The 16267-nt window shown below is 36.7% G+C and overlaps 1 protein-coding gene across 1 annotated transcript in view; it reads left to right on the top strand.

Moving 5' to 3' along the window:
* Window positions 1–318: 318 nt before the first annotated feature.
* Window positions 319–16267, top strand: part of LOC135073751 (intraflagellar transport protein 74 homolog) — a 17659-nt gene continuing 1710 nt past the window's right edge. The window contains exons 1-10 of the mRNA XM_063967925.1: window positions 319–529; window positions 1362–1494; window positions 2345–2582; window positions 2755–2951; window positions 3332–3508; window positions 4703–4828; window positions 5312–5413; window positions 5800–6105; window positions 6309–6423; window positions 6605–6714. Of these exons, the coding sequence (XP_063823995.1) occupies window positions 399–529; window positions 1362–1494; window positions 2345–2582; window positions 2755–2951; window positions 3332–3508; window positions 4703–4828; window positions 5312–5413; window positions 5800–6105; window positions 6309–6423; window positions 6605–6714 (1635 nt within the window). The 5' untranslated portion in view covers window positions 319–398. The remainder of the gene's footprint in view (window positions 530–1361; window positions 1495–2344; window positions 2583–2754; window positions 2952–3331; window positions 3509–4702; window positions 4829–5311; window positions 5414–5799; window positions 6106–6308; window positions 6424–6604; window positions 6715–16267) is intronic.

The raw sequence follows: 16267 nt of genomic DNA, 5'->3' as shown, positions 1-16267 counted from the left end.
CACTTTTCAATAGGGTAAGTCCTTTACACGGTATAACCGGAAAACCTAAAAAGCGCCCCTTTCGGGGGCCCCCACCACTTAAGTAAGCACAACTCCGTCGAAGTCGAAAACCTAGGAGAGTGTTAATGGGCAACCAATGAAGCCATTAAAGCAATAAAATATTTTGTAGGAATTATTTCCGATTTAAAATCTAATTCTACTGGCCTATGCCGCGTTGGCTAAATGCGCAAACCGCATGAATCCTCAAAACAAAAAAAAAATGTCAGTTCAGAATTGTCAATGACGGTTGTTGCCCGGTCAACCGGCTGCCATGGCAACGCATAACAACAAAGCATTTGCGCGTGTACCCAGCTGTAATTTTCTGTGACCTACAATAGGCGATAAGTGTTTTTCTAATTATGGATTTTTCCGACGACAGTGTGACGGGCACTTCGGGCAGGGAGAGTGCGGTCAGGCGGCCCGACGCGCCGCGCCCTGTATCTAGGAGGGGGTTCCGGGAGTACACCAACTCAGGGTCTGCAGTGTCCAGGTGAACAACGTTGTTTAATGTAAATTATTTGCCATTAATGACACATTCAGTGTGCGAGTAACGTAGATAGTAAAATTATAGGTAAGTAGGTACTTACGGCTCATAATATCATGGCTTATTCAATACACCAGAATAAAAATAAGATTACCAATAAACTCTTGAGTCTTGCGAAGTATCTACCTAATGGTACTATGCGAATTACTAGGGAATTAGACAATAGGACTGATTTTATGTTGTACCTATAGTTTTATTCAGTAGCACTCAGAATACAGATTGTTCTGTATTCTGAGGTAGCACTGTATACGTATAGGAGTAAGTATATTTAGATTTTTGTTAATAGGTATACATTTCTTTCCAATTTCTAAAATTCGTATGTACCTACTATAGGCTGTGTGTATAATATATTTTTGATCGAAATAAAAAACCATACTCATGAAGTTTATCTGCCGCCCCTTACAATTTGCCCTAGGCCTTAGCCTACTCAGCCTGCTGGTAAATCCACCTCTGCAAGCATAGGGCTGACTTCGGTAAATTAATGTGAAGTGCCAAACTACGGAAAATGGCGGAGGAAATATACACGATTAATTACTTATTTTATTATTCAGGCAGTTAAATACTGCACAGTATTTGATACACCACCGTTTTTTTCTACTTTCCATCATACATAGTTTATGTCTGTACCTACAATGCAAATGGGTGAAGAATACGCGTGGCGTGCGTGCGTGAATGGTCGCTCGTGATTGTCCTGTCGATTAGAGATCCCAGGAGAAATTCGCGGAGATGAACAGGCCTGATATTAGTGTGATTCTTCATAAAATGATCGTTTTGACAGAAGCGGCAGCATGAGGCCGACGTCAGCCTACCGACCTGCGGGCAGCACCGCCTCCCGCCTGTCCACTGCTGGGTTTGGGCCGGCGCCGCCCACAGCCGGTAGACAGCAGACGGCTATGACTGGATTCTCTATGGTAACCATTTTGAGTCGCTTTCGTTCGTTTCAGCCGAAAGACGTTCACTGCTGGACAAAGGCCTCCCCCAAGGATTTCCACAAAGACCGCTCCTGCGCCGCTCGCATCCAGGCGCCTCCCGCGACCTTCACCAGATCGTCGGTCCACCTAGTGGGAGGCCTGCCCGCGCTACGTATTTCGGCTCGTGGTCGCCACTCAAGAACTTTTCTACTCCAGCGGCCATCAGCTCTACGAGCTATGTGCCCCGCCCACTGCCACTTGATTTTAACGATTCTGTGGGCTATGTTAGTCACTTTGGTTCTCCTACGGAGCTCCTCCTCTTTCCTCCTTGAGTCGCCTTAGGCCGCTTGAACACGCTAAGAAAAGTCGCCGGGCCTACGCAAGAATTCGTGTACATTGCTCGGGCGCTGACCAAGAAATAATTATTGTTTTTTCGTAGCTAGGTCCGACAAAATTCTTGACACGGCGAAATTTCTTAGCGTGTACGAGAAGGCTTATGATCGTATTTAGGAACTTAAACTGCGTAAATCAAGTGTTTTTCATGCTACTTTAAATACGTTTATGGATCGCTTTGCTGCTCTTCTAAACTTCAAAAAGGCAGGGATGTTCCCGGGTAAAAAAGCAATAGTTTGAATTAGCCGTGTCGGTTAACTTGTCAAAAAAATACTCGACACGTAGGTATTTTTCACTTTTTCAAACTAATGAAAACTGAAAAAGATAAAGTGTGCCAAAGTTCAAATGAAGAGATCCATAACGTCAATGCGTGCTTAAAAGTGGCCTATGTTCAGCAGTGAACGCCCTATGGCTGAAATGATGATGACAAGGTTCGACTGAAAAATGTGTTTTTTAGATTGATCGCCCCATAACCCAGCAAGGCATCTCGGGGCTGCGCACAGGCACTGCCCGCGGCTTCCGCACCAGGCAGCTCCAAGACAAGAGGTACTGGGAAGAGCTGATGCAGGTCAAGATCAGAGAGATGAAGGCAGAGATAGCCAGGCTGAACGAGCTGGCTGAGGCTGGCGAGAGGGAGAAGTCTGCTAAGAAACACTATGAGAAAAGGGTGAGGGAGCTTGCGCAGGAGTTGACAGGTAAGCGTGAGAGCTAGGGGTTATACACCCATAGTGGCCAAAAAGTTGACAATACAACCTTTTTCCAAATGTAACAAAGACGTGTTGCGAACTTATGGCTACAACCAAAGGGGTGTCACGAACTATTTGACGGTATTCATTTTGATTGAACTAAACTAGGAAGTAATTTCAGATCTTCAAGGCCGATTAGCAGATTACAACACAGCTATACGCATAGCGAATGGGGAAGCAACCAAGCAGTCGGTTGAAGACCAAACAAAAGAACTGGAAATCAACAACAGGAAGCTACAAGAGGAAGTAGAACAAGTGTTCCTGGAGAAACAGAGGAAGGAAAATCAGCTGAGGCAGTTAAGAGAGCAAATGGATAAGGTACCTTTATATTCTACCATTTTGCTGATCAGAATTTCGTCAATATAAGTTTTCTATGGAGTACTAGCGGCCGCTCGCGACTTCGTACGCGTGGATCCCGTTTTATCCCCTTTAAAATTTTTCCTGAATTTTCTTTGCTATAAACCTCACGGAGCCCGAGACCTTTCCAACGAATGCAAAACCGCGGAAATCGGTTCGTGCGTTCTGGAGTTATAGCGTCAGGGAGGAAAACCCGACTTATTTTTATATAGTAGATTATTATCCTTACTAATGTCATAGACTTGCTGTCCACTACCATCTAGATATAGATCAGAATCACAATCCTCATTTACTTAAATAAATGCATTAATCTTAATTCACTCATGATTTTCGTAAAACAGGAACAGTCAACCATATCAAAGCTGCTAGCTGAGATGACCCAAGAGCAGAAAGACCAGTACAACGAGCTGGAGGCTACGGCAGCGGCTTTGAGGGAGGAGGTGGAGCAGGCCAGGGCTCAGCTGGACCACCTCAGCAGGGAGAAGGAGGAATTCAGCAAGGAGATATCGGGATCACAGGTATTAAATTTTTATGATCATGTCTGAAGAGTGAAGACTTGTCCCATATTTAGACAGCTGGAATGTATTTCTACTTCATTTTGAAAGAAAATATGAAATATTTATAATATACCTAAAACAACACAAAGAAAATTAAAACAATACTACATTAGTGTGTAGAACAAATCAACACACACAAGTTGGTTTTAATTTTTGTGTTATACAGGGTGGCCCAGAAAGAAATTCACTTTTGAAAATTCAAGGAAAAAAAATCTGTGTAATTTTGTAGAACTTTATTCATTACAATTCAAAGAAAATTAAATGAAATTTATTTTTAAATTTACCTTTATTAAATTACATCGTCCAGGAGATTTCCTTGAAGCTTACAACATTCGATCAACATACATCAAAATCTTGAAATGCGTTCGTTAGAATTACCTCGAAACCTATTTTCCATTTTTTGCCGAATCAGTTCAGGTTCAGTTGCTGCATAGTTGTTGGATTATAAAAGCATACTCTATTCTTAAGGTAACACCACAAAAAGGAGTTTTCTGGAGTGAGATCAGGGCTTCCTGGTGGCCAGGAGATGTCACCCCTGCCTAAAAAAATTTTTTTGTGGGAACATGTCTCTTACCATCTAAATGCTCTCATTTGAAGTGTGACACGTAGCCCAATCTTGATGAAACCAAGTGCACCTGTCATAGCCTTGCGAATCTTGCCACTTTGAAATCAAAAAGCTTTTCAGCATGCCAGTATAGCGCACTCAAAAATTAATTATCCTTTCGATGCAACAAACCAATTAAACAGGGGTAAAATCTCGTTGCCACTAAGAAGCCCTAAACTCATTCCAGCAGACTTCTTTTTGTGAGGTTACATTATGAGCAGAGTATACTCTAAAAATCCAAAAACTCTGCAGCATTCATCCATCCTGAATCCATTTCAAGGTAACTCTTATGAAAGTTTTCCAAAATTTTTATGTATGTTGACTGAATGTTGTAAACGTCAAGGGAATCACATGTACGATGAAATTTAAAAAAAAAGTAAATTTAAAAATAAATTGCATGAAATTTCCTTTAAATTACCATGGTTAAAGTTTTACAAAAAATTACAGTTTTCGTTTCCTTACATTTTCAAAAGTGAACTTTCTTCTGGGCCACCCTGTATTATCTTTCAACAGAAGAATCGATCAGATATTAATGCTCTTGCTCTTTTTAGATTAAAGTACATCTTTTGGAGTTGCACAGGCGTTTAGCAGCCGCTGAGGACAAGCGAGACACGCTTAAAAATGAGATGAACAACCGCCTAGAACCTCAGGAAGAGAGGGAGAAGTTACTATTACAGGTGAACTATACTTGAAGGATTTGGCATTTGGCACACTGGATGCGGGCGTTCACTTTGACCTGAATGGTGACCGCGGAACGCATCCAGTGTGGCAAATCCTTTGCCCTATCGCGTCTAAAGTCCGGTCGCCGAGCAGATAGATTTTGTCCAATGACCCGAAGTACCCATACCATACCCTACCCATCCTTATCGTTCGCGCGTTATTATATTGCTGTCGCGGCTGTACGACGGCCGGCCGCAGTGAGTGTGCGAGCGGACTTTAGTCCAGTGTTCTGCAAAGGGTGTACCGCGGCATACTGGTGTACCGTGTTCATTAGATGGTGTGCCTTAGTAAGTCAGGGTAAGATTAGTAAAGATAATTACTTATTTTTCATGTGTGGTGTACCATCAAAAAATTTCGTTTTTCTAGGATTTGAACACAAAAGTTTGCGGAACATCGGTCTAGTCATACATACATATTGCAACTAAGATGATGTTTTTCAGGTTCGCGAAGACAACGCGGCTATTACTTCTTTGGACAGTAACGCTGCAAATCTAAAAGAACAAATCAAGAAAGTCCAAGAACTCATAGAGCAAGCTGAACAGGTATGTACTAAAAGACAAGGTCTATTTTCTTCTTTTAACCATTAAGATACTGATAGCCGCCAAAAGTGGGCTTAGTGTGAGTTTACATCAGACGTCATCACTAGAGAGCGCTTAAAAAATGACATTAAATGTATGACGGATTGTACAGCGCCCCCAGCGGAAACTTTCAAGAACTAAAATTTTCATTTTTTTAACGCGCTCGCTAATGAGGACGTTTGTTGTAAACTCACACTGAGCCCTCAGATTGAACTATCCATAATAACCAATAGATATACGCATGTAGAACATTTTCCTGATTTTAGTTACATTAAACATTTTGTAGTACTGACATTGATAATGCTAGCTACCATACTAAGTATTTAATTTTCTTTCTGGGCCTTTTGTAGGACTTGGAAGAAGGAAACTCCGAGCGTCATCAGAAATACCGCGAATTGAAGAAGCGCGAAGAGACAATGGACACCTTCATGTCCACTTACGACGAAAACCTCAAGAAAGAACAAGAAAAGATAGCTCAACTAGAGAAGGACATTGTATTTGCTTTAGAACACAGCAGTTCTAACATTGACATGGATTTGAGCGAAATAGATACGTTGAAGCAAAAAGAAGGGTATGTTTCCTCTTATGATGATGGAAAGAAGTCGGTGGATACTCTTATGAAGGATTACGAAAGGTTTCAAGCCAATTTGAAGAAGGTTGGTTTCTCTTTATGATGATAATAGTAATTTACGTAGACTCCTTGTATGTATCTGGCTGTATGTATAAGTCGAGCTTTTGCTTTTTTAAGCGGCACGGCCGTACCATCCTTTTCTCGAAGCAATTCAGGCCATTTTCGCCCCCCTGTATCATCGTTGTGGATAAAACTAGAAGACTGATACTAATGATTGTCATATTCTAGGCAGAATCTACGCGTGAGCGGCTTGCAACAGAACTGCAGGCGTTACCGCAAAAGACAGAGGCTATGAACGAGGAGCTAGTCACCCTGTCAGATCTAGAAAGACTGAGGGATGAAGGTAAATTTCTATCCCTACATCAAAATCTATCTAAAGTAGGTATCGAGTCAATAACTATCTTTACAGTAAAGAGAGCTCTCAGCTCAATAGAGTAGAGCAGTGTTTAGAACAAACATCGCGTTGTATTATGTAATACCACAGGTAATACTCGTAAATAAACTAGTTTAAAAATGTGTTTTAGGTGAAGAACAAAAGAAAACGTTAGAGACGGAGATGCAATTGCTGAGGGAAAAATTAGCTCCGACAGAAAGCGCGGTCACAGAAGCTTTGAGCAAACTGAAGAAATTGCAGGTTTGTAGTCGTTATAATTATTCGTTACCAAATAAAGCAATCAATATTGGTAATTGTAAACCGTTAAACCACTGTAAACCAGAGAGATGGCGCCACCGCCAGTGTAAACATCGGCTCCGTATATTTCTTTAAAAATAAAAACACCAAGGATCTTTTGATGCTCACAAATAAACTCAAATTGTTAAACAACAGTGCGGACATATGTACAAGTGTTTGTGACGATAAATATTGCGGGACAGTGACAATATCTGCAACGAAATGAATGTGAAATTATGTGAACTAAAAGTAAATTAGTGACTTGCCTAAGAACTAAATGGTGAAAAAAACATAGTTAAAAAACATTCTCTGAACAGTGCAGTGTTGTTTACCAAAATAAACTATAAACAAGCTTATTTCAAACATAAAATGACTAACTATTTTGTGTGAAGGTGTAATTATAAAACTTGTAAAAAGCACTACCCGAACCCAGTAAACAATCAAACTGCTACAATACATCGCATACGGTGCTTATTTACATCAGTCTTCATCAAGACGGATTGGCGCGTTGGAAACTTAAGCAGACTGGCCGAGTTGAACAAATCGGAGAGCACCAAGTTCCGATCCCACTGACATCAATAAAATTTGTTTTTCCTTTTTACTTTTTGTTTGTTTTATTTTTATTGTTTTTTATTTTTGTTTTTTTTTTTGTTTGCTTTATTTTCTCATTTATTGAAAAATGGAGAATATAACAATTCGCAACAAAATGCCCAGATCGAGATCGGACTTCGATTTATCTCGAGTAACACAGGATCTTTTAAACTCGACGATTATGGACACGACAATGTTAAGCATACAGAACGAATCTCAACTTATTGACACTTCAAACACTTCAAACAGTGACGAATACATGAAAGAAATAGCTACATTGAGGTACACATTGGAGAGAGCGCATGATGAAATTGATAACCTAAACTTAGAAAATAGCGAATTAAAAAAGACTATTACAAAACAGGAACAACAAATAATATTACTCAAAACTATCAGCAGCGACTTTAAACGTAAAAATTTGACAATGACTCCAGTACGACATAAAATTATGCATATAAATAAAAACATATCAAGGACATCACCTATACATATGGACAAGTCTGTTATATATAATAGTACATCGACAAATATATCTACCCGTTAGCCATAACATATCATCGCATACAGCTGAGAACTCCCACTTATCTTCCAATGATAAGAATAACTCATCGTTTAGAATCGCTAACAGTAATGCGGATGAAGACATTATTGCAAAATCTCAGATCTTCATTCTCGGCGACGAGCAAATCAAGGGCCTTTCAAGAAAACTTCATAGCAGTCGCAATCATGTAGTAAACGATCCTTACACAATCACTACCATGATGAAGACAGGAGCAACGTCGACCCAGGTTCTGAATTCATGTGACAGCATTCAAGAAACTCTTAGAAAAGACGATGTTGTGATCTTAGCAATAGGTTCAAACGATAAAAATCCCTACATCCTTCTCTCGGAATTAGGGGCAGCGTTGTATAAACTAAGAAACTTTAATGTGTTTATAGTAAATGTATTAAATAGTACACATCTTAACATAGGCTTATTGAACTATAATATTAAATTATTAGTAAGGAATTATGAAAAATGTAAATTTATAGATACTAAAAATAATAAGATGTATTTACAGGAATTATGCTTCAAATTAAATATTGAAATAGACTATTTACATTATAAACATGAGTATCTCGCACCGCAGAAAGTAAAAAATCGACTATACCAAAATAACATTACACACACAAAATTAAATATTCCTAATGATATGACTATGAGAGATAATATTAATAAGACACAAACATTGATAACAAATTATTTTCCTAAAATAGTGAAAAAGAATAACCTAAATAATGACATTGAGTTTTTTCGTTCCGGTGACAAAACTAACACTATTTCACCAAAATATAGCCAGCATCCTTAGCAAACAAGATCTATTTATGGTAACATTGGATGAACTAAACAATGAACTGAATGGTGTTGATTTTATTTGCCTTTCAGAGACATTTATCAAAAAAGGCTCTGAGAAAAATCTCAACATTAGTAACTTTAAAATGGTCGCTTCTTTTTGCAGAGGGGAACGACGTGGTTGCACTTGTATTTTAGTAAAAAATAATTTAGAGTACAAGACCTTAGACATAACTCAGGCATTACCATACACATTTGAATGTTGTGCAGTAGAGATTATACAATATAATCTTATAATTGTCTGCATATACAGAACTCCAAATTCTAAATTAGATATCTTTTTCCAACAGCTTCAGGCTCTTCTTAGCATGTTATCAAAAAAACGCAATAAGAAAATAATACTTTGCGGAGATTGGAATGTAGATATGTTGCAAAATAATAAACACAGCAAAGATTTAAAAAGTCTGTTGAGTAATTATAATATAAATAATCATATTAATTCTCCTACCCGTAAAAACGCTTGCTTAGACCTGATCACAAGTAATTTAAATGTTAACGTGACCTCAAAAATACATTGTTTATGTTTGTCGGATCATGAAACGGGGCAAAGTATAACCTTTGAACTTGACACAGACCCTAAATATAAAAAAAAGATAAAGTTTTGGTTTGAATATAGGCGTGATATGTGCAAGGAGAACGTAAAAAAATTTATCGACTGTATATCTGCACTATCATTTATGGAAGTTATTCAGGAAAGTGATATTAACAAAGCATTTAAGTACTTCCATGATATCATCATCCTATTTTTTAATCTATGCTTTCCAATCATAAAAGTAAAGGTAAAAAATAAACCTTTGAAAAATAATTGGCTTACTAAAGGTTTGAAGCGTTGCTGTATTCATAAAAGACAGCTATACCTCAAATATCGATTATCCAAAGGAAATAAAAATATAACAAAAAAAAGATACTTAAACTACACTAGAATACTAAAAAAATGTATACATCAAGCACAAAAAAATACAAATACAAATTATATTGCTAATTCAAAAAACGTTTGCAAAACATCATGGGATGTCCTAAAAAAATACACACAAAATACAGACTTTAGAAAAGACATTCAAAATATAAAACTTGACAATAATAAATTAATTGACAATCCTAAAGATATATGTGACGAATTTAATAAATATTATATAGAATTGACGAAAAATAATAAAAATGACAGGGAAACGCAACTCAAACAAGCATTAAACAATATACCATTTCACCCTAATACCATATTTTTAACTCCTGTTAATGAAAATGATATATTTAAGATAATAAAAGGTCTAAGAAACACTAATTCTGCAGGTTACGACAACATCAACACAGAAATCATAAAAAAATGTGCTGAATTTGTATCGATCCCCTTAGCCTATTTAGTAAATCTTTCTCTCGAACAGGGTCGGTTTCCGGTAGAACTAAAACGATCCATTGTGAAACCCCTTTACAAGAATGGTGCTGATGATGAGCTAGGTAATTACCGACCCATTACCTTGATACCTATATTGTCTAAAATATTTGAAAAGGTTATGCATAATAAGATAACAACATTCATTTCATCTGAAAAGCTATTAAAGGATGAACAGTTTGGGTTCCGTAAGAATAGCTCAACGACGCTTGCTTGTTTTCATTTGATAAGGGAAGTAACACAAAATCTAAATGACGCAATGCACACATTAGCCATATTTTTAGACATGAGCAAAGCTTTTGATTTTGTCTCTCATAAGCTGCTACTTAACAAACTGGATAGATATGGTATAAGGGGAAACGCTCTATCCTGGATAGAAAGCTATCTAACGGACCGTCAACAGTGCGTAGAAATCACAAGAATATCTGAGAATGTTAAGAAAACATACTCATCTTCATACTGCTATAATAGATGCGGTGTTCCCCAGGGTAGCGTATTAGGACCGTTGTTATTTCTTTTGTACATTAATGACTTGCCAAATGTCACTAACCAACGATGTTTACTTTTTGCCGACGATACCACTCTTACCGTTAAATGTAAAAATAAAGAAGAGTTAGATCGTATTGCAAGTACTGAATTATGTAAAATAATAAAATGGCTTGAATGTAATAATTTGAATCTTAATGTTAATAAAACCAAATATATTAAATTTGAAGCAAAATTCAACAATGACATAAAACTACTTGACATATATTGTGACAATCGTAAAATAGAACATATAAATTCGACAAAGTTTTTAGGATTAAAAATAGATCAATTTTGTAATTGGAAAGACCATATTGACTATATAGTTAGCAAAATTGACAGATTTGTTTACGCCCTCCGCAGAGTTAGACAAGTAGCATCTAAAGATGCAGCAGTCATGGCTTATCATGGATATGTGGGATCTGTGCTACGATATGGTCTCATATTATGGGGAAACTCTGTGGATATGCCAAGAGCTTTTAAAGTGCAAAAGAAATGTATTCGATCAATCTGTGGGGTACATTATTTGGATAGTTGTAAACCTCTATTCAAGGCTCTAAACATTTTGCCACTTCCCTGCCTATATATATTGGAAATTTCGATTTTTGTTAAAAGATACATTCATCTCTTCGATAAAAACAAAGACTTTGATAGGTACAGAGGCAGGAAAACTGAAAATTTGAGAATTCCTCCACAAAGATTGACCCTCTACTCAAGGAATGTGTATTGTATGGCAATAAAAATATTTAATAAATTACCCGAAGATATTAAAACATTGACATTTACTAAATTTAGAAATAATTTATTAGAATTCTTAAAACAAAAGATGTATTACACAGTCAATGAATTCCTGACAGAAAAATCTTTTTGACATTTTGTACTTGACATCTAAAAATTTCTTAAAATATGACATTGTGTATCATTGACATTGTATGAATCTAATGTAATAATATGTTTGTGCTATTTCAATAATTCATAATCATTTTCTGACATTTGCATGACATTCAATTAATAATGATACTACTTTTTAAGGCTTGGTATTTCTGCTAAAGTAGGTATTTCGCGCTGTCAAAATCTGCGCGCGCAATACTTCGCCGAAGACAGCGCGCCAAAGAGCTCTCGCGGCTACACAGTATAGAAATACGCAGTTTAGAAATACGCAGTTGGTTAGGTTAGGTTGACTTCCTTCCGTTCAAGCGTCACACTCACAGCACTTTCTAATACAAATCATATCCAAGTGATACAAATTCAAACAACTTTCAAAATTTTTGGGAATATATTTTATAATCGAATAAATATAGAATATAACTGCCAAAGTAAACACGATTCAAAGAGGCGTGGCGTCACCCGACCTTCCGGAAGTTCCGCGCCGGCTAAAATAATTTCAAGATTACGTCACCCGACCTATCGGTAGATCCTCGGGAGCTTGAGCGATTGGAAAAACATTTTATGATCAGTTACTCGTAGTAGCGATTATTTAGAGCTTGGATAATAAATTATAGTTGTTGCAATTCACAAAGCTTTGCATGTAGTTAATTACATTAATCAGTACACGCTTCAATTTTGTTCAGTCTTTTTGTTTATTAATAAATAGAAATATCATACTAAAATTGCATACATATTTGTTTGTATTGGTCTGGGTGTTTTCTTTCCATAATTTATGTATAACGTATGTACGGGGCTCTGTATCGAAAATCACTATGAGCAATGAGCATCACACACGGTTACCTGGAGTGCATTACCGCAGCAAAATTTTTATAAATGTTGTGCTTTAGAGAGTCGAGAGTATAGCAGATAATTAGTCCATCGTGAGCAGAAATTTGTCCACTAATAGCAAATTTCGTTCAAATTATAGTTTTAAAGTTATTAGGAAAACACAGATTTTGCTGGGGTAACGTTTCAAACATTACCCTGGCAAAATTTTTTTTTGAAAGTCGTTCTATCCCGGAACCAAATACATGGATAGGTAGCTCTTATTGCGTAGTAATTTGTCCACGAATAGCAAAATTTGTTCGTGTTCCGGTTCTCAAGTTATTTAGAATTTTGCCGGGGTAATGTTTTGTGATGTCCCAGATCTCGTAAATGGCTCAACGCAGAAGTTTGAAAAAAATACCAATGATAGACCTTGATATGTCCAAATTAGTTCAAACATTAGTCATTGATTTGAATAATAAATACCAGTGTAATTAAAAGATTTCAGAAAATCAGATAAAACGGATTTGTGAGTAAACCAGTACTCTTACAATCGAATAAAAAGGTGTAGCATAAAATAAAATAAAATTCTTACGCATGGTGGAGAAAGGGACGCTCTAGACACTCAAGTCTACAAGGAGTCACATCAACTCCAGTTTTAAATCCGTTGACATCTGCTGCATCTGCCATCTTTTTGGTTAGAAGATTCTTCCATCTTGCAGCGTAGACCTTTAGCTACAGACCTTAGACAGTATTTTTGTGAAAATTCTTACGCATGGTGGAGGAAGGGACGCTCTAGACACGCAAGTCTACAAGGAGTCACATGAACTCCAGTTTTAAATCCGTTGACATCTGCTGCATCTGCCATCTTTTTGGCTAGAAGATTCTTCTATCTTGCAGCTTTGACCTTTAGCTACAGACCTTAGACAGTATTTTTGAAACATTCTTACGCATGGTGGAGGAAGGGACGCTCTAGACACGCAAGTCTACAAGGAGTCACATGAACTCCAGTTTTAAATCCGTTGACATCTGCTGCATCTGCCATCTTTTTGGCTAGAAGATTCTTCTATCTTACAGCTTAGACCTTTAGCTACAGACCTTAGACAGTATTTTTTATTATTTATTTGTGTCAGTGTGCTCTTCTAAAGAGTGTAAGATGATTGTATGTAGGTACTATTAAAATGTAATTTTAACTCATTGGTTTTGTCTCATATTTGAGGAATGTACTATGTATCATGAGTAGAGTCTTCGTTTAAAAGGATGGGAACGATTTAAAGGACAATGACCAAAAGTGGTCCAAATGTCCACCACTAATGAGACCTATATTGGCTTATGGTCCATTAAATAGAGATTAACTTTCAGTATGGGACGAAAAAAAAATAGACTGTCAGTAAAAAGTTATGACTGTATGAAAAATTGTAGTAGTTTACGCGCTAATCTCAGAACCTACTGGTCCGATTTGAAAAATTCTTTTTGTTATGGATAGCCCATTTATCAAGTAGGCCAGTAGAATTAAACACAAAAATTGATTAAATCGGAAATAATTCCTACAAAAGATTTTTTTGCATTAATGGCTTCATTGGTTGCCCATTAAGACTCTCCTAAGTTTTCGACTTCGACGGAGTTGTGCTTAAGTGGTGGGGGCCCCCGAAAGAGGCATTTTTTCGGTTTTCCGGTTATACCGCGTAAAGGACTTACCCTATCGAAAAGTGGTCTTCATGACGGTTAAAGGGCACTTAATCCTGCATTGAATAAGACCAAATTCATATGTTTTGGACAAACCGTTCTCGCGCTAAAGTTCGGCAAAGTAGAAAATATACGTATAATTAATGACCCTCTCCACGTCCAATGGCTTGTTACCCACATGCTTCCAAGCCTTTTAAAGGGTCGCCTTAACCAGTGTAACCCTAACAAGGCTCACGAGTTTGAGTCGCTTATCCTTGTTCGTCCCAGCCGTTCCTTAACTGCGGTTGCTGCACCTCTTCCTGGCACTCTCCTGAACGACTCTGTGTTACCTAATGTGGCTGCCCCTCTTCCTTGTACCCTCCTGTACGATTTCATTGCTTAGCCATATGCCTGGTCCAAGGTTCGACGCCACAAAATCAACTTCGTACGAGTGAAAAAACAGTAATAATGCTAAATAACAGGCGATACTAAAAAATACATAAAATACACAAAAAAGGCCAACAAATAATAAAAAATGATACTTTTTGAAAAAAATCTGCTTTTAAATTCGTGTTTTTTTGGTTATTTGATAAATTTCTCCAAAAAATGCCCCTATAACAGGTGGTTTTGATTACTTTGTATTATTTTCTATCGTATTATCTTTGTAAAACCAAAAATCGTATGTGTCTATCCCTATCACAACATTTGCTATGAGCGTTTGAACAAAGGCCTGCCACAACATTATTCTCCGCTGCAGGTAGAGAAAATTTTAATTTTAACTAAAATGCTTATTTTACTTCGAAATCTTTTGTTTTTATTTGAAATTTAACTTGTCTTTATCTAAATTACAAATCTAGAGCCATTTTCAGTTTCGTTGTTAACGAAGCGTTGAATAGCGCGCCCGGAGAGGCTTAGTTCAAACGATCATTGCAAATGTTGTGATAGGGATAGAGACATGCGATTTTTGGTTTTACGAAGGTAATACGATGGAGAATAATACAAAGTAGTAAAAACCACCTGTTATAGGGGCATTTTTTGGAGAAATTTATCAAATAACCAAAAAAACACGAATATAAAAGCAGATTTTTTTCAAAAAGTATCATTTTTTATTATTTGTTGGCCTTTTTTGTGTATTTTATGTATTTTCAACCGACTTCAAAAAAGGAGGAGGTTCTCAATTCGACCCGTATGTTTTTTTTTTTTTCTATGTTTGTTACGCGATAACTCCGCCAATTATGAACCGATTTGAACAAATCTTTTTTCGGCGTATAGGTAATACCTCAAGGGTGGTCCCATTTAAATTTAATAATAGAAAAAACAACCCCCAAGGGTGGAAAATTGGGGATGAACTTTTTATACGCAATATCTCCGCCGATTATAAATCAATTTGAACGATTATTTTTTTGTTGAATAGGTATTATCAAAAGGGTGGTTTCATGCGAATTTGAAGAAAATATTTCACCCCCAAGGGTGGAAAATTGGGGATGAACTTTTTTATACGCAATATTTTTAATTTTTAGTTTTTTTTTGTGTTCACGCATTTGAAGTCGGTTTTATTTTTTTTAAAAGTTAATTATTTAGTATCGCCTGTTATTTAGCATTATTACTGTTTTTATTTTATCAGGATATACCGCTTAGTTTAAAAGTTATTACGTTTTCTTTACAATAAGTAATTGGAAGAAAAAAAATTATATAAAAAAATTTAAAAAAATCTCAAAAATTTTTTGTCCACTTTTTTGTCGATAAAAATAGGTCTAGTTTCATCTATTTTCATATGTACACTTTAACGTGACTCACACTGTATAACATCACCCTACAACCAATAGGGGCGGAGCAGCGACCACCCGACCATAATTCTGTGCCTACTTTGTACTCAGTTAATTATAAAATATGATTGCATCATTCTTTATGCACTCATCACACCATGTATGTACCAAATATTGAGGACAGATTAATCATGTACCTAATAACTTTTCTTTGCCTTTTGCACTCGGCACCAATCCCTAATTTGTAATATTCTGTCATAATAACTAGTCTTCGTTTTATATTCAATTAATTATTACCTCACTCTTTGTACCACTGTTGCACGAACAACATCAAATATATTAATCAACTATTGTCTGGTGTTTTATCTACGTATCTCCTACGAAGAAGCTCTATCTACAACAACCAAAGTATCCAACTCTTCACAATTCCAATATTGTTATCTTTCTTCTGAGTCTATTTTTTTTTCTTTTAGCGAGAATCTAACACGGCACACT

The sequence above is a fragment of the Ostrinia nubilalis genome, chromosome 1, assembly GCF_963855985.1.
Source record: "Ostrinia nubilalis chromosome 1, ilOstNubi1.1, whole genome shotgun sequence".
Classification (NCBI taxonomy): Eukaryota; Metazoa; Arthropoda; class Insecta; order Lepidoptera; family Crambidae; genus Ostrinia; species Ostrinia nubilalis.
Note: the sequence above shows the minus strand (reverse complement) of the source record. Positions and strands in the feature narration are given on the sequence as shown.